The 20,120-nt window shown below is 32.3% G+C and overlaps 1 protein-coding gene across 2 annotated transcripts in view; it reads right to left on the reverse strand.

Annotated features, from left to right (window-relative positions):
* LOC145283594 (PR domain zinc finger protein 14-like) overlaps positions 1 to 20,120 on the reverse strand; it is a 93,275-nt gene that overhangs the window by 16,040 nt on the left and 57,115 nt on the right. The window contains exon 7 of one of the 2 annotated variants that reach the window (XM_080132529.1): positions 12,694 to 12,889. In XM_080132529.1, the coding sequence (XP_079988655.1) occupies positions 12,694 to 12,889 (196 nt within the window). The remainder of the gene's footprint in view (positions 1 to 12,693; positions 12,890 to 20,120) is intronic. The other variant, XM_080132538.1, reaches the window with a different exon arrangement.

A 20,120-nucleotide genomic window follows, 5' to 3' on the forward strand; every position in this document is an offset into this window, starting at 1 on the left:
GGCTAAGGCTCATAAACCAAGAGTGGTTAAACGCCGAATATTCAGTGTAGCTTAATCGCCATATATATTTTATAAATTTCTAACTAGCTCTACCTACGTATTGAGCACTTTTGAAGTAAATACTTAAAGTTTACGCATAAATCTATACTTTCGTATATCAATTTTATGTGAGTAAATTAAGTAGTTATATATATATATATATATATATATATATATATATTGAGATGCTATGTGTGTGTGCATATACATATATATATATATATATATATATATATATATATATATATATATATATATATATATATATATAGGCGTTAGAGTAACTGCCACTTCCTTTATCGATCCTTTATACATGGGATCAATCATGAAATTCTACCAAACAATAAAAATCATTTTCTCTATCCAAATAACGCCGACAGAAATTGTCTCAATATTTCTTCATCAAATTTTTATTACTCCAGTAAAAAGAGTGAAATAAAAACATCGAAACAAGAACATTTTTAAAGAAAGAATTGCAAGAGGAAAAAATACCTTCAAAAGAACAACATAATAATAATAATAATAAAAAAAATTGGAACACATTATTTCCCCTTTTTTCCATACTGCGTTCTTGTCCTCATTCTCTATGCCCTGTTGTTACTCGGGCATAATCTACTGTAGCGCCGCCTCGTGGCGCATTTATCACCGGTCATAAAAGGGGAGCTAACGACGTCCAAGCTACGGTACAACAAAATTGTATTTGTCAGCCGAATGCGAGCGGGTGTCAACTGCGTAGATGCAACGTGAAGATGGATGGAAATGCTGGAGGAAGACGGGGCGAGGAGAGGGTGCTTTAGACGAGCGTCAATTGGGTGGAGCTTCAAGAAACGAATCATCACCAGCCCCCCCCCGCCCCTCCGCACCTTTCCCCAACGAAGATGAACGAATGATGATTCTTCTACGCAGGGAAAACGGTTCTTCTCCCAATCACCCAACCTTTCCGTTGACTTATAGAACCGGCAGCCATATTTGTTATACGCTATGATTGGGCGGGAACTGTTTGTCTGTTATTTGTTAGTTTTGTTATTCGATTTTTGTTAAAAAAATTCTTTTCACGATCTTTTTTTCCTCCTGTTGCAGATTGCTTTGTTAAAAAAAAGAGAGAGTTTGCTTTCTCGAATACAAATCGGCTTTTTTTTTCTTCTTCTAACAAGAAAAAATAATACGAAAACAATAACTAATAGAAATAAGCTGCTATTCCCCTGATTGACCCTACCCTTACAAAGGAACAACTACATATCACGATGGAAAGGAAGTGGATATCTACATCTAACAAGACGGATAGATGCTGTTGCATTGGTATTAGACCGATTGGTTAATAGGTTTTGCGGCATGTCAACCCTTGTTGACAATTTTTATGCACAAACCATGTGTACGTTTGTATACGAACGATGTTTCTTTTAGATTAATTATTTTTATTCTTTTGCGCCCCAAATCAGTTGTATTTCCATTTGGGACTCTATCTATAGGGAACTGGCGAGATGAGTAGCGAGATGTCTGATCGCATTGCATTTAAACTTCTGCATGTAAGTACAGTTAGAAAGCAGGGAGAGAATTCCAAAGTCTATCAGTCCGAGGTAAGAAACTATTATGCTTTCTGACATCTAGGGTCCTCAACAGTAAAGTAGTGGGATTTTGCAGTTTTTCGGGTTAGCCAGAGTATGTACAAGTGTTAGGTGTTCATTAAAGCACGTTTCATTAAAGTACATGCAAAAAAAGCACAAAAGTGCAACGACTACGGTGATGGGACAGAGGTTGGAGCTTAGCCGATAGAGCTAGACCTATTAAATTCCAGATTCTTTTTTGGACCCTGTCTAAGAGGGAGAGACCAGTCGTAGATGCGTCACACCAGATGTGACCAAAATACTCCATGCATGGGCGAATGTTAGTGTGAGCTTAGTGTTTCATAATCTGTAACCACACAAGTAAGCAAAGGAACTGTCAATATGATTGTCAGTAGCCAAAGTAGGCAAAAGAACTGTAAATATGAGAACACATCCTTCAAACTCCTTGGCGTAACATTCACAGGTAACATGAACTGGAACAAATACATTGAGCTCATTGCAAAGGCTGATGAGTTTTCTAATAGCTTCTTCCCTTGGACTGTTAGACTTTAGAACTCCTTCCCTGTTTCCTGTTTCCCTGACGTTACTGCTATGCAGATGTTTAAATGTAATGTAACCTGACATCTCGTTCATCTCTTTTCATAGTTTCCTGTAAATATGGTTCTAAATAGTAGCCCCTTATGCCAAAGTAGGCAAAAGAACTGTAAATATGATTGTCGGTGGACAATCATATTTACAGTTCTTTTGCCTACTTTGGCTAACCAAGTGCGATTAAATACTGTTTTTTTTCTCCATATTTGTCTACACAGAGTTGGTTTTACTTTTGAATTTTACTTCGACTACATTTAAATTGTAAACATCGGGTAATTTCATGACAGTACCGGAAATAATAATACGATGCAATTTTAAAAGAATTTATTTCGATTTTATTTTTAACATTTAAAAATATTTTTTAAGTATTTTAATTACTATATAAAAATATTCCGATTTTATTTTTAATATTCGAAAAATATTTTAATAATATTTTAAATTAACATCTAAAATATGTCAATAGTATTGATTTCGATTTTATTTTTAACATTTGAAAAATATTTTAATAGTATTTTAATTAATATCTAAAAAATTTTAATAATATTTATTTCGATTTTATTTTTAATATTAAAAACTATTTCAATAGTATTTATTTGGATTTTATTTTTAGCATTTGAAAATATTTTAATAGTATTTTAATAATATTTATTTCGATTTTATTTTTAATATTAAAAACTATTTTAATAGTATTTATTTGGATTTTATTTTTAGCATTTGAAAATATTTTAATAGTATTTTAATTAATATCGAAAAACATTTTAATAATATTTATTTCGATTTTATTTTTAATATTAAAAACTATTTTAATAGTATTTATTTTGATTTTATTTTTAGCATTTGAAAATATTTTAATAGTATTTTAATTAATATCTAAAAAATTTTAATAACATTTATTTCGATTTTATTTTTAATATTAAAAACTATTTCAATAGTACTTATTTGGATTTTATTTTTAGCATTTGAAAATATTTTAATAGTATTTTAATTAATATCGAAAAATACTTTAATAATATTTAGCTCGATTTTATTTTTAACATTTGAAAAATATTTTAATAGTATTTTTATTAATATCTAAAAATATTTTAATAGTATTCATTTCGATTTTATTTTTTAAATTCTGACACAAATTTTTGTCATAGTAATTTACCGTTTTCCCTAATTTTCTGTGGAGAAGCAATCTGTAGAACCCATGCTCGAAAACTTTTCGTTTGTTTTCATGGTGCAAAGCCAGAATCTCTCGCTTTGTGGACTAATTAAGCTACTTTTTGTACAAATAAGGTTTTTTTTTTTATTCAATTCAATATCTTAGGACTTTACTAATTATCTTTGAAATAGCCACAGAAAACTAATATTTATCTTTCAGTTGATTTTTACAATGAATTTATTTAGCTTCAAAATTTAGCTGAATTTGACAGTTTTCGAATGTCGCTGTGAAAACATTTTTCATTATATTTTTTTTTTCATGTGTAAAAAATACTTTTCCTTTTGGAAATTAACTTTAGGCTTTAATCTTGAATCAAAAAGTAAAAAAGAAAATATGATAAAACGGTTTTCAAAACTATGCACCCATATCATTTTTGCGTCATTAATGCACGTACCTAGATATTAAAGATTACTTACCTCTCCCAAACTGTAGAGAATGTCTTAGAAATGAGAAATTTTAATAAAAATGTATATGCAAAAAAATGATCCCTCACTTAAATTCTTAAATCTTTCTGAAATATTCACCTATAATCGCCTATAAAAAGCAGAATTTCATTTTTTGGAGGTGGGTAGCTAAGGCTCTTATCTGCTTTTAAATCTAGGTATAATTTACTTTTTAAATTAACAAACCTTTTAATGTTTTCCCTTTATATATATTCTCAAAAATTTTTATAAACGTGTGTTATTTTCCCCATTTATACACTTGTGCCATTTTTACCTTCTTTCCCTACACCCCTTCAGAATGGCTATAAAATCTAGCAATTAACTCACGTCTAAGTTTGGTATGCGTTTTGCGTATTTCTTTTTTAATATTTTGAAAATATTCATTTTTTGGATATTTGCGGAGAATTTCTTCGGCAATATTCAATATTTAGATATGTCATTATTGTGATGTTTCATTTGTAATATATTACAATTTAACTTTTATTATAAACACTGTTTGATTTTACGATGTGTTTCTTGCAAAATATACCCTCTCCGAAAAACAGATAAAACTAGCTGATAAAATTTGGAGGTCTTATGAAGTGTTTCTTGCAAAATATACCCTCTTGCAAAATATACCCTCTCCGAAAAACAGATAAAACTAGCTCATAAAATTTGGAGGTCTTATGAAGAGCTAACCGCTTCAATATAATTCCAAAAATATATACTGAGAAAACACGAAATATTTTACATATATTCATAATATTTTTATGTAGGGTAGGAATTTAAAATAAAGTGGGTTTTTTTTCTATTGGAGATATATTTGGTTCGAATTAGCGGTTTTTGAAAATTTCAGACAGCAAAAGTTAAAACTTTAGCAATTTTCTGGAGATTTTCTTCCCCCTGATCTAGCGGGGTTTTATAATCTTAGTTGGCAACACTGCCTAGTTTAGCTGAAGTCTATTTTCAATTTTGTCAAGGCAAGATAAACTGCTTCTAGCAGCTCCTGCTCAGATGTGGCAACGTTGAGCCTGGCCAGTACCAGATGGGTGTCCATTTGGGAAGGCTAGGCGCTGTATGTACCTTCTGGTAAGGTTGGGCGTTGGGCCAGCACCTTACCCCGAAAAAAAATCCTCGCTACAAAAGCATCTACCAAAGGGTAGATGACCTATGCCCCTCCAGAGGTTCAAGGCTATAGAACATGGAGCGGACTTAGGTACTTCTTCGCTCCATAATCAAATGGCTTTATGCTTTGTCTGGAGCGATTTCCATAAATCAGAACAAATAAAACCATATTGGGATGAAGAAGTCAAGGTGAAAAAAACTATCAGTCAACCTATGTTGTTGATTCGATGTTTATTCAATGCAATACATCAATAGAAATTCTATGAAACTGCAGTAAAATGTTAAGTACTTTTATTTGTTTAAAAACCATTAGTTTTTTCTTGACTTTTTCCGTACTCTACAATATTTTGTAGAAAAAGTCAAGAAAAAACTAATGGTTTTTAAACAAATACGGTCCTATTGGACCGTGCTATTATTGGAATTTTTCCAAGTAATCTGACCACTGCGCCAGTTAACTATTGCAAGGACCTGTGACGCAGGGGTTAGAGTACTTTGAAAAATCAATAGTGATATTCCCCTGAAGGTTAAAGGTTCAATTCTCAGTGCAGGTGATTAAAAATACAATTGCGAATTACTTATGACTTCTATCGAGTCATGACTGACGGAACGAGAGCATGCTACCCTCCCCTCCGTGAAGTAAATAAAGGGTTCTGTTCGAAATTCCGTCCAAATTCTCGAGTTCGACAGAAACATTTCCGAGTTCGGCAGACACACTTGAAGAAGATCGGAATTTACATCGACCTAAAGTCTGTGAAAATGACACTCAAGATGAGAACAATAGCCCAAAGAATCCAAATAAAACAAAATACTAATCCTCATCTCAAAAATTCAGAAACATTATTTTTGTTATTACGAAGATAGGCCAATGAAAAATTAATTAACAACAAAAAAAAAAAATGAAAACAATATTCTTTTTGTTGTTATAAAGAAAATACAATTAATAATTGTTGGACAATTTAAACGAAACTTTAAGAAAATTAAAATTAAGAAAAAAAACAATCATTGTAAGGTAAGTTTCAAGATTGACTATTTATTTTTTGAATAACAAAAAACAGGCAGCATATAAAATTGATTTTTTTAAAAATGATATTCTTTTTTAATCAGTTTTTGTTGGTTTAAACAATATTTATTAAACAAGATAGATCTTTCTTTTTATAATAAACCAGCAATAGCAAATAAATATTTCCTACAAATGACGCTGCCCTGTGCAATTTCATTGGCTTAGTGTTTCTGAAACTTTCGACGTTTTCCGTAAACCCGCCAAAAAATTCCGACGATAGCACGGTCCTTATTTTGAAGAAGTACCTATCTTGAATTTTCAGATAACAGAGATAGAGAGTGCTTTATAAAGAATGTAGATGTAATCATCAGGAGTCGTATCTTCGGCTGGATGCGGATTGCGAAACCACGTGACTTATTTTTCGCCATTACTTCCGATCCAGGTCCAAGGTGGTTGATGGACGCCCAACTGTTGAGAGATGTCCAATCAAAAACATTTTACGTTCTAACATACTCTCAATGCAAAAACTTTGACAGACCAGTGGTTAATCGTTTGACATGGCCCCAAAGTCTAAGGGTATTACTTTTGATTTTATCAAATAGAGGCGGATAGGGAATAGTTTGACGGATATTTTGTTTATTTTCGATCAGGGGATGTCCCGTAATTAAACGAATTACATGATTTTGAAACACCTCAATGCGATTGTTTAGTTTTTTTTTTAATTACTTTATATCTTTAAATCAGTTTGAGTTATTTAAAAGGTGGTTAACATTTTTAAATATGTATTTACTTTGTATGTAACCAACCGCCAAAAACTTTTAAATAAGTTTTATTTTTGTCTGTCTGCGTGGTCAGGCCAGACTCTAAATTCTACTGAACCTACATATCTGGTAAAATGCAATACAGTACAACCTTTTTCAGTGGAGGAGATGAGACTCCTAAGCTGTAGAGAAGGCAACCCATCTATTGTAGTAAGCCGTATAATAAATCACTAACGCGAAAGTATAAATAAATACCAGCGTGGTTATCTGGCACTTGTAAACCTACTTCACGGGTAGAGATGTGCTAGGTGTATCAGAATTTTTGTAGGAATTTTTGACACCCCTAACATGAAACTGCGAATAAAATATAAAAAATTCGTAAATTCTCTTTTAAAGGTGGGTTGTTTATTTTCTTTATGGATTATACTTCCAAAATAAACTATTAAAGTTGTATAAAAGTAATAGAAATATTTTTAAAAAATAGTAATGAAATTAATTGAATGTTACGAGTTCAGTATTTTTCAATTTTTAAAATTTAAAAATCTATCAAAATTTTTCTATTGATTGTATTTTTACGATATTTTCAGGATCAATGTGAAATTTTATGCTCTTTCCAATAAACTGAATATAATATTTTAGACAAACGTTTTTTTTTAATTCACGCCCTCCCCATTTTCAAATGTCTATTAAAAAGTAAATAATTAATTTATGTACCAAAGTTTTATATATCAAAAATTGAAGATAAAAGACCAATAAATAATATATTCAAATTTAAAACAAAAAAAGTAGTGTTTTTTTTAGAAATTTACCTGTAAAGTCCGAAGTTTAAAACCTTTTTTAAAAAAAACCCACGTTGTTTTTTTTTGTTTTTTGTTGTTTTTTTTTTAATGAAACCTTGGTCCTTGCTCCTTTAATTGAAAGAAAATTAGGGTTTGAATTACATTTTTCGAGGAGTTATAAGCTTGGAAAGACAGAGGGTCGAATTATTCAATAGTTTTTACGAAATTTCTGACACTGCTAGATGTGCCTCTTTACGCTTTGGTCAACGAAGCATCTTAGTGATGGTGTCGCGATAGAAACACCGGTTTTTGGTGATCCTTAACCATAACGTCTTCCAGCGAGGATGTAATGGCCATAAAACCCACTATGACAAAAACTTCACTTGCAGATGTAAAGGTACACCTTTTTATGATTAGTAGGGTCCTTCTTGTTATTGAATCGTCGGTCAGAGGTTATTTTACTGATTTTAAAAACCAACTTCTTTTATATAGAACTTCAAAGCACGTGGCTGCTAGAAGCGTATTCATGAAAATATATTTAGGACAGTTAAGCTACACAGGGGCGGCCGCGTTTCATCCCCACAGGGAATCGTCAATCTAAGTGCACGCATTAATTTGTTTGAAGAAAAGAATAAGTGAACTCAGCCTGACGATTTCTTCGTATATGTAGGTTGATTGCCATGTTGTTTAGTCGGATGTCCCAATAAAATGTGTACACTCTTTAAATGTCCATAAAACCAACATTTATTATATGAAGGAAAATTTTCATACATCAAAATTCTGTGAACAAGAATAGAAACCAGCTCATTATCGAAAGTTTTTAAATTGTTGGCCATTGTAGTCCATGAACAGCTAATAACACTCACTGATTGACTCGAAAACGTTCCTGATCAGTTCAATTTGTATGTTGGCACATCTTTCAATGGTTGCTTTTAACTTATTTATTATAGATCGTTCTGTGGTGCGACCCCTGTGTTTAACATGCCCCCCATCCCCCACTCGCCACCAAAAAAAGAGAAAAATCCATGAAGAGGAGGCCAAATCTTGTGAGCGTGGACAGTACTCGATACTTTTTCTTCGCCCTATCAATCTTTTTCACAGGTGACTATCAAGGTATGCTCTTACGTCATGATGATAGTGGGAGTGCTCCATCCTGCTGGAAGTGCCATTCTGTATTCCTAAATATCTTTTGGAAACATGGCATAGTGTATTCATGTAGCAAGTTGAGATAATTTAAAGAGTGCATACATTTTATTGGCACACCCTATAGTGTGTTATTTTCACCAATATAATATAATCTCCTTTATCATAAATAGTCCAGTATACGTTCAATATAATATTGGAGCTGTCGTATGCAGGGTGGGGAGGTTGGAAGCCTGCGTTCATGTTTGGTATATTTAAATGAATTCAGAAATGTATTAATAAAAAACGCTATTTTACCTGTCTCACATTGTCACCTACGCCTTTTCATTATAGAAAACTTACTTATTCGCATAAACAAGCCGACCATCAATCAGGCTCAGTATGAAGGAGGAGAGCGTACGCTTAAGTATTTTTTTTTTACATAGGCATCACCACTTATCATGACCAAGAGGCCACTCGAGGACAAGGATTAAAGAGTGTACAGTAGTCAATTGGACAATATAGTAATCGTTAGTAATGGAAATTCGGTAAATTTGTTAACTTATTGTAGTCAGCTGGAAAGCAGGAAAACAGAAGACAATTCCATAGGCGGGCAGTTCCAAGAAAGAAGCTTTGTTCATGGAATCTACCTTTAGGTTTAGGCAAAGATAAAGAGTGGGAGGAATTTTTTAAAACGATTTTAATCGACTTTTTCACTAAGTTCGCTGAACGCAATTTTTATTAATTCATCACGCGCCTGAAGACGACCCATGAGAGTTGAAAACGTTCGCGGCTATGGAGAATTTCTTTCTTTTTTTTTTCTTTTTTGGTCCGTCAAGTGGAAAAGATGGATTGCAAGAGAAACAAACAGGAATTATCCCTGCGGTTAAATGAAACATGCATAAGTTATCATACTGCAGAGTGTTCTGAAATATTTTAAAGAAATTAAGATGGCTTAACAAAGCTACAACCACACATTTAACAATTCAAATATATTCGATTTATATTGAATCTGATCAGTAGTCATTAAGCATTATATATGAGACATTTTCTAGACTCAACATTTCGTAAACAATTTTGATTAAAAATTTGATTAATCTCGCTATAAAGTTCGGTATAATTATATCTATATCTTGGTTTCAATCTTCAAATTTCATAAAAGTGCTGCAAAACTATTCTCTTCAGAGAATTTATTCTATCTTTCCTGGGACGGGTACTATCTTAGTTTCCACCTCGAATCTCATGATTTTGACATCTAAAATATCATCGTCGAGAACCACAACATGTCACGTAAAAAAAAATTAATAAATAAAACAAAAAGGTTTCATGCCTGACGTGGATTTATTGTACCTTGTTGTGACATGTCAACGCTCGGGACCCACATGTTGTATGCAGACAGTCGCAAGGAACAAAGATAAAGAAAGAATTCGATTCACTTTATTTCCGTTGAAAAAACATACATTTATTTACAGGTACTTCCACCATAACACCTTGTCTTTTCTTCAAAAGTCTTCTCGTAGTCCAATGTACTTAACAAGAACACGGTGTACTCTGCCTTTGTCCGGCCATTTCTCTGTTACTGTTGTGTATGATACGTCTATCTCTATATTATTTAACTATTGGAATTCTTTGAGAGGAATAATTTCTATATTTTTATTTATTTATTTACGAAGTATTACCTTCATCTTTATAGTTGTTGTTTAACGACGTTTCGGCCAACTATTGTTTTGGCATTCGTCAGGTGGTTAACCGCGACGGGATAGGAAAGCTGAATTTCTTAACTGTATCTGCAGTAATTAATGCCTTCCATAGTTTTTGGCAGTAAATAGAATGAAATACGTCTATCTCTGTCCTTCTTGGCCACGTTTTTCCTTTTTTATTATCTTTTTTCTTCTTCTCCTCTGTGACGTCACCTCGCACACGGATCGGTTATTTGCATACAACTACTACTGCTGTCATAGGCGCGTCCGCGCTTTGTTACATTATTACTTTAAATAAATAAACACATTTATTTTTTAAAAAATGCATTGTTTTTTTATTCTAACCGTTTCAAATTTTCAAATATTACATTGCTCATAGACTGAGGAACTTTCAACGAATAAGATATACCCGTTGTGTCTATTATTCGTTAGAAAATTCTACAAATATGACGCATGTCAATTTTTAAGATATATAACACTTAAAAATAAAGTTTTAAAAATGTTGATCAGAAATGGAAAAATGTGAATTAAAGAAGATTGCGTGGATTTTTCCATCAACCACGTAATGATCACGAAGCCTGAAAATTGTATAGCTGATTAAATAAGTTCTAAGATGCGGAAACATATGTGAAACCGGTTTTGTTAGAGGTAGTGATTTTATTGGATTAAGCCTATTTAATGCATGCGCACACACACACACACACACACACACACACACACACACACACACACACACATATATATATATATATATATATATATATATATATATATCATTAAAACACTACCGTGTTTGAATATATGGTTAAGTGGCAGTTTTAGTCATTTAAACTGCTTTAAAGCTTCACCGCTCACTCATTTTTCGACCAAATTCCAAACAATTATTATAGTTTATAGATCACCTTCTAGCTATATAGTCATTTTTTTTTTCAATTTTCATTTAGTAAAAAAAAGTTATGATGAATTTAGTGGTGTTCACAATAGTAAAAAAACGTAAGGAGGTGAGCGACGTTTTTTATGGCTGGTTTCCATAGCAACCACGTCGCCTCAGGCACTACTGTTGCTACCAATTTACGGCTCTCGTGACAAGAGAAGTAACAAGTGAAACAGAGAATGAAAGCATGAAAGGGAGATAATTGGAAGGATTTTATTGAAAGCAGACGAGTGCATAACATTGTTATTACATATATATATGTTATGTTTATGAGAGCAAAAAAAAAAAAAAAGATGGAAATTAAACAAAGAACAAGTGAATTTACTGGAAGCCTGGAAAAATCATATTACAATATAAAAATGCGAGCATGAAAGATAATATGGTTAAGCTTAAACATGAAAATGTAAAGGACTACTTGTTAAAACTGGAAAAGAAAAGGGACAAGGTATTCTAGTAAAAATATAATAAATTTATAACTTAAATATTGCAGCATTAAGAATATTTTAAATTCAATTTATAACATTATATAATCAATTCTTAATGTTGCAATATTTTAAGTTTTAAATTTATTATATATTTTTCTAGAATATCTTGTCCTTTTCTTTTCCAGTTTTAACAACTAGTCATTTACTTTTCGATGTTTAAGCTTAACCGTATTACTTTTTATGCTCGTATTTTTCTATTGTTTATATATATATATATATATATATATATATATATATATATATATATATATATGAGAGAGAGAGAGAGAGAGAGAGAGAGAAGAGAGATTTTGTTTATATATATATATATATATATATATATATATGAGAGAGAGAGAGAGAGAGAGAGAGAGAGAGAGAGAGAGAGAGAGAGAGATTTTGTTATTAGCATTTTTAGCGATAGCCGGTCAGGAGAGAGAGTTAGTCGGGGAGTAAGTGAGAAGAGGAGAGAGACAAAGCTGACATAGACCCTTGGAAGCGGGGTTAGAAGAAGAATCATGTAAGACTTGAGTTCCTTGATGCAAAGCCATTGACCGGTCACATCATATGGTATAATAAACGGAATCATCATCTTTTTGTATCTGCGTCTTCGAGTTATGCTTTCAACAGAAAAGGTATTGTCCATTTATATTATAAGAACTTGTGAAAATCATCTTAAGAATAGGTAAGAAATATATGTGTCAATGTCAGAACTGTCAAACGTAAATGCCAAACGCACTTTCTCTTGGTCTTTCTATCAATATATCATAAATCTCCTTTCATTGAATTACATGCTCGGCTCTCCTGCATTAACACGTATCCTGTCGCTTTATATATAAGACCTGTCTCTATATCTCAACGATCTTTTGAAAGAGAGCTTCACGTGAAAACAAATATCAATATCAAAAAAGTAACATAAAAATAAAAACAACAATAAAAAAAAAAATGTTTAAAATGATAATTAAAAAAAAAAATATGAGTGAGTACCTCCGTTTGAAAGCAAAGTCGACTTACGGATTGGTTCAGTCTCCGGATGATTTCGATAGTGCAGCTTCAGATCGAACTGTTGCTGGAATTCAAGACCGCATAGTTTGCAGCTGAGTGGTTTGTCGCGGGAATGCGTGCGTCGCACGTGGCTGTCGTGCGCGGCGTGAGACGCGAAAGCTTTACCACAATACTTGCACTGCAAAAGGAAGATGAGAGATGCCTCAATGCCAGAAATAACCCGATCAAAAAAAAAAAAAAAAAAAGAACAGGACTTACCTTCTCGATAGATAAATTCCATCTGTTCTGCAAAATAAGAGCGGACTGATTCTGCTGGCAAAAAGCCAAGTAGTTGAACCTGTCTTGTTTTACGGCATATCAACTCTTTTCGGGTTATTTAATTCCGAATCCAGTTATTTTGGAAACAATATTCATGTTGACACCAGTTACCTTCCTCAAGCTTTATCTATTTTAAATCGTTAGTTTGTAGTGCTTGTTTGGTTGTTTTATGGCGGATTTGATTGTTTTTGTTTCCTGAGAGAGGGAAAAGGGTTCAGTATTAATGTTTGGTACATTTTAAGCTAGGAAACTAGTCAGGAAGTGGGGGAGATAGAAAGAGAAAGGGGAAATGGGAAGAAGGAAAAAGGGGGCGAAAGGCGGGTTGTTGTTTTTGTTTTTGGTTTTGCAGAACATGAGTAAGTTTTGCAAAAGGAAATAGAAAAAAAAAACGTCACTGTTAGGTGCCAATATCTTTAGACAGCCTGATCACAGACACACACAGCAAAGTATTTTTTTTTATACAGGGTGACCCAAAAAACACTGGCCCTAACTCTAATTAGGCCCCGTTTCTTAGTGTTTTGTCCGAATGAAATGAAACTTTGGTCATAACTAGTTCAAAACATCACATCAAAACACTAGGGTCTTTGGCCTTTTTTCTCCGTGCTACAGCATATGTCCTGGATGTCCTCCATTTAGCTTTTTTTTGGGGGGGGGGTCACCCTATATAATAGTAGATTTTGAGCTCTCAATCCACAAGGAACACTCTCACCCCCCCGACACACATACAACATTCCTTTTATATAATAGTAGAAATAGAAGTAGAATTGGCCAATTATATTTACACTTGTTTTCAATAAGTAAATTGAAGCACATTTATCGGTATTGACGTTTTTGTCCTCATCTTTTCAAACGCCGTTTCCTTCTTGTCAGAAATGACACGATAAAACAGTACCACTTGATTGTTAGCCGCCAAATCTTTCACCGGAAGACAAGAGTTTCACTTTTAGCGGGATTTTGAATTCTAAGAAATCAGTTGTCAGGAAGACATCGAAGCGCCGACAATTGAAAAAAAAAAAAAGAAAAAAGAAGAAGGATCTCCTTATCATTGGACGTAACCAAACGTCCTTTAAATCGTCTAGTCAACTATGAGATTGACACACGAATTCAATTATAAACTCTCTTGAGTTGGTGGAAATTTAACCACCTAAAATTATTATTCCAATCAATGGAAATTGTAAAATAATTAATTATCGAACTCTGTTTTGTTTATTCGTGTTTTTCTTTTATGAACTGTCCATAAGAATTGACTTAAAATCCAACTAAAAAAATCTGCTCAAAAGTCTCAGCCTGGCAGATTATGATGGATTATAATAAATTCAATCAAAATATAAATTTGAAGAAAGCTGAGAAATTGAACCTAGATTGATATAAAGAAGATAATGTTAGAATTATAAGTTTATAATTAAGCAAATGCGATTAATAAACACTAAAGTCAAAATATTAAAGTAATAATACATGGAATTTCGATAAATTTACTAATCAATAAATATTGGCAAAATAGATTTATCTCCCTTCCGCCGTACCGATATTTTGAATTATAATAAACAGCCAAGATTAAAAAAAAATACAAATAAAATATGTATATAAAGATAAAAATTGAAAAGATAAATTTAAAATTTAGATTATTGACATAACCAATATGGACTGAAGATAAATTTTCATTGATATTATTTAAATAAACCACTTAATTATGGTTCTTTCTTAAGAAATAAAACGTGAAAGTGAAAAATCAACAATTATATCATAACAGCTAAGAAAATATTTATACGAAACTATGGCTGATTGAGAAAGGAATAGTTGAACATATAAATTGAGACTAGAATTTGAATGGGTAGATTAGGATTTGGGGAATAGATCAATAAAATAAATAAATTGGGGAGGAAAAAATAATTACAAAAATTTAAAAAACACATTAAAAGATTAAATTAATCAAAATGAAATAATCAATCGAAAGAATAACAACTAACTATAAAAAAAAATTGGTAAAGGACGTGTGTCAAACTGCTTAAAATAGGGAGTATGAATGTATTCGTATATGTATAACAAAATGTATTTTGCTGTCTGGAGAATAGCCATGTCTAGAATATTTTTTAAATGATCTAATATGTAAATTTGTCCAAATAGTCATGAAGCAATTATAACGCATAAGAAAATACACCATATGATGATCTTATTTTATATTTTGATGCCTTGATTTTGCAAAAAATATTATATGCAGGCTTGATTAAAAACTGATAATCATAAAGCTTAATTAATTCAGTCAATTAATTTTGTACTTTGATTTTATTGATATATGAACATTACAGGAATTTTAATGTATAAAAAGTTTGGTTAACAAATATTATTATTATTATTATTATTATTATTATTATTATTATTATTATTAATAAAAATGAAAAAAAATAATAATCTCTCTCTTTCTCTCTCTCCATAAACACACACACGTACACACACACACACACACACACACACACACACACACACACACACACACACACACACACACATATATATATATGCTAGCAGGGGAAACCGATGTTGTCCGGGATTAATTAAGGATAAACATATGCGTCACACTCCCATACTTTTATTGACGTTATTTGCCAAAGCTAGTGATATTTTCCCCAGGAGTATAACATTCAAGCACCTTGGCTTTACATTCACAGTAAACATAAATTAATATAAATGCAAAGAAGATACTGTCAAGTTTGCTGCAATGAAATGAGCTTGCTCTAACTTCCCAGATCTGGCAGTATCCTGTGCATGGAGTATTGGTGTCACATCAAGGCTAGTGCATGAATCAATAGGCTTTCCTCATGGACAAAATACAAAAAAGAACCTTAAACCTAATTATTCCTACACTGTCTAAGTATATAACATACAGTCCACATTGCAAGACTTTGTGGATTAAGTTAAATTTTTTCTGTAGTTGTTTGTTTGTTTTTTCTAAATTTCTGATATTTTTCAACACGCAAAGCATATAAGAATACCTTAGCAGATTGCACCATGTATTCATGGAGTAGCATTATAAAATATATTTTCAAATCTGCACAGACAACTGCAACACCCCCCCCACCCCCCCACACACACACAATGCATCTTCATTCTTGCACGCATTTTGAAAATAACGGCATTTCTCTACTCCTTTTCATAATTTAATACTTGGTTTAAAAAGGCGGCAGATCATACTTTTAAAAACTTAATCAAACCGGAGGTGTTTAATATGCAAAATAGAATCTGTAATTAACTTGTTTTTTAATTTTATACAATAACACACACACACACACACACACACACACACACACACACACACACATATATATATATATATATATATATATATATATATATATATATATATATATATATATATATTATACTTTATACAGTTGGCCTAATGGTTAGAATATCCGATTGTCGAAAAACGATTGCTTTTCGATCTCAACTTAAAACAAACAATAAAGGAAGAAAATACAAAATAGAAAGAAAAGCCGAGATATTAAAGAGTGAAAGAGAGAGAGAGAGAGAGAGAGAGAGAGAGAGAGAGAGAGAGAGAGAGAGAGAGAGAGAGAGAGAGAGAGAGAGTCCGACAGAAAACAGGCAGAAAGAGAAGCAGAAGGACAGAGAGATGGGTGTCTAGAAAAAAAAATGCACAAAACTAGCAAATGAAAAAGAAAGAACAAAAACGTTAAGAGAAGAAAAAAGACGAGAGTGAAAGTGAGGGACAACGTGAAAGACACAAAGATAATAACGATGGTAGAGTATTTAGAAACTTAATTTAATTCTCTCATACTTATGTCCAACCACTTTAAAGACAAATTGGCTTGTAGCTTGTAAACGCAAAACAATTCTTGTTCTCTATTATCAGCCATCTTCCCCACCCCCCACCCCAACACAAATTCCCGCCTTTTTTCTTTTCTTTCCGCCCATTTCCGCAGTTACACTGTTGAATATTTCTGTTTTGCGTTTGGGTAACGAAAAGTGAAACCGAACATATAAATGAATAGACATTTCTTACACGGCAGGCTATTCAACAATGTCGATCGTCTGCACGAATGAATTTCTTTAGTTAAATGATTGTAAGGCAACGCAGAAAGAAGAAGGAAAAAATTTGGCCTTTTCAGGGCATTACTCAGCTGATAAAGATGGCGAAGATAATGTTTTAAATCCAAGTCAAAAACCCTGTTATCACACACACACACACACACACACACACACACACACACACACACACACACACACACACACACACACACACACACACACACACATGGACAAACACTCACACACATTGTGTTTATTTAATTAGCACTATTTCATTTAAACAAACATAATTAAACATAACAATTCCCATGGTTTGTAACGTTACCCAACACGTTGTAGCCTCAGTCGCAAAGTAGACAAAGGAAGGAACTTCAACTCGCTTTTTTTTTTTTCGTTGTAAGAACGATGTAAATTTCCGGATATTTTCCCGAATAAAACGTGATCCTTAACGTGATTTCGAACGTGCTCTCGAACGTAATCCATGACTTTTACGTGATCGTCCTCTCTAACATGTTCTTTTTCTTTTTTTATAGTGTTTTTCTTTACTGGTGACATCGTTTCGCATGCATTTGCATCCGCGCATCCGCGCTCTGTTACAGCTTGATTATACGTTTTTATTTATTTATTTTTTCTCATAATCTTTTTAGTTAAAAAAAAAACAAAACAAAAAAAACAACAACGAATATTCCATAACTATCACTGGTAATTTCGATTTTTCATCACACCATCTTCACGTGACAAAAACAAATGCGAGATAAGGAATAAAAGAAAAAGACGCAAGGAAGAAAAGAATAAAGGAAAAAAGGAAGAAAGAAAGAAAGAAAAGAGGAAGAATGAAAAGGAGAAACCATAAATGATTTACTGATGCTGATTCTAAGGCATGTCTTTCTCCTTCCTATTCGTCCCCATCCCCGTCCACCCCACTCTTCCTTCCATCTTTCATCATAGCATTTTATTTACTACGCAAAGCTTTAGAAGTTGTATAGCAATTTATATATCTATAAAAGTGAACGTGTCTGTGTATCTGTCTGTCTGTGCGTCTGTGTGTGTACATTTCCCTACGCAATAACTCTCTCCATTTTAAGTCTACAGACTCGAAATTTGATATACAGGGTACTGAGATTTGGGAAAACCTTTGTGATCAGTTTTCGGCCATAAATTTGGCGATGAAGGAGTCAAAGTTCAACGATTTGACCTTTACGAGCTCTACCAAACTCCTCCAACAATTCTGGGTCTAAACACTTGGAATTTTAGATATAGGTTCCTTGGACATGGATCTAACTTAATAACTTTATTTGAGTTCAAAATACTAAATGTTCAGGGGTCATAATAGGGATCAAAGTTAAAAAACTTGACCGCTTTTTTTTTGCTCAACATACACCTCCAAATACCCAGGCAACACCGGGCACCCATGCTAGTAATAATAAAATCTCAAAATGTATATAATTAATTTGTCCCCATGCTTACATATAATCGTCTACTCTAATTCTGATAATGATAATTAAAATAGAAGGTAATGGAAGGATAGACATGTTGGTGATTGTGATATTTATGATAATTGATAACGATAATTTTTAATTATAATTATATTGATTAGTAATGTTAACAATAGTGGGAAGAAGGAGTTTAAAGTAGAATCAAAAAATCAAAATGTAAAGGAGAATGGATTTTAAAAATCAGAAGATAAGCTGTAGACAGTCAAGGATATAATAAGTCAAGATATAAAATAAGTCTAGATAATTATATATATATATATATATATATATATATATATATATATATATATATATATATAACTAGTCGCACTGATGAGCTGTGAAACAGCGAAACAGTACTGCATGTGGATGACTATATATATATATATATATATATATATATATATATATATATATATATAATTCAACAAGTTCAAATACAAAGTGCCTCGCAAAAAAGGGCATCAACTCTAATTAGGCTCCGTTTCTTAGTGTTTTGTCTGAATCAAATGAAACTTTGGTCATAACTAGTTCATTATATTCAAAACATCACATCAAAACCCTAGGATCTTTGGCCTGTTTTTCTCCGTTCTACAGCATATGTTCTAGATGACCTCCATTTAGCTTTTGTTTTTTTTGTTTTTTGGGGGGGTAACCCTGTATTAATCAAATGAACGTAAAATCAGTATGAAAGAGCTCAATAAAAATTAGAGTTTTATACAAAGTTTATGTTGGCCTATATTTTTTTTACAACAATAAAAATATATACTTAGTGCCATGAAAAAGTCAGCAGAAAAAGAAATGTAGACAAAACCGCTACGACAAAGATTTTTCCTATCCTTGTCCAGTGTAAGTTCTCATAAATCAAGATACTAATCCTCGAGACATGTATATATATATATATATATATATATATATATATATATATATATATATATATATATATATATATAATTATTTACTATAATAATCCTTAAATATCTACAGAGACTAGTGCTTCATCCTTTTGGGAATCATCAGTACAGGGTGTCACGATTAAAACTAGTCAATAGAACCGCACCCGGCGACAGAAGCTAGCTGCATTAGCAAAGACCGTATCCATTCGGCTACCGTTAACCGCGAGAAATGCTGTTGAATTTAGACATTTATTTTAAAATGCTTTTTAACGTCTGTCAGAGTGATCTAATCATTATACGATGATCTGCGCATGAAAATGTAGCATAAATTTACCCCTGGACCAAAATACTGTAAGTTGGCAACAACAAATGCCACATACAAATTTATTATGTCTAGCCTATCAACAACTATCTTATGTAACTTTATAATGACATTTTAGACATATTTAGGTGTTATAATAAAATCTTAGATTACATCCTAGGAGTTACACCATTACTATCGCAATCACTTTCAGATGGAGTAGTCCCGATTTTTCCCCCTATTTCCAAAATCTTTCTACCGCTCTCAGTCAACACCGTATGGAATTATACACATGATAGCGATATTGTGTAACTCATAAACTCATAGCGAGAACGTTACGTTCCTGTTTGCCGAATAGGAAAATAATAAATTCCC

The sequence above is a fragment of the Euprymna scolopes genome, chromosome 1, assembly GCF_053919585.1.
Source record: "Euprymna scolopes isolate OS-2025 chromosome 1, ASM5391958v1, whole genome shotgun sequence".
In the NCBI taxonomy this organism is placed as follows: Eukaryota; Metazoa; Mollusca; class Cephalopoda; order Sepiida; family Sepiolidae; genus Euprymna; species Euprymna scolopes.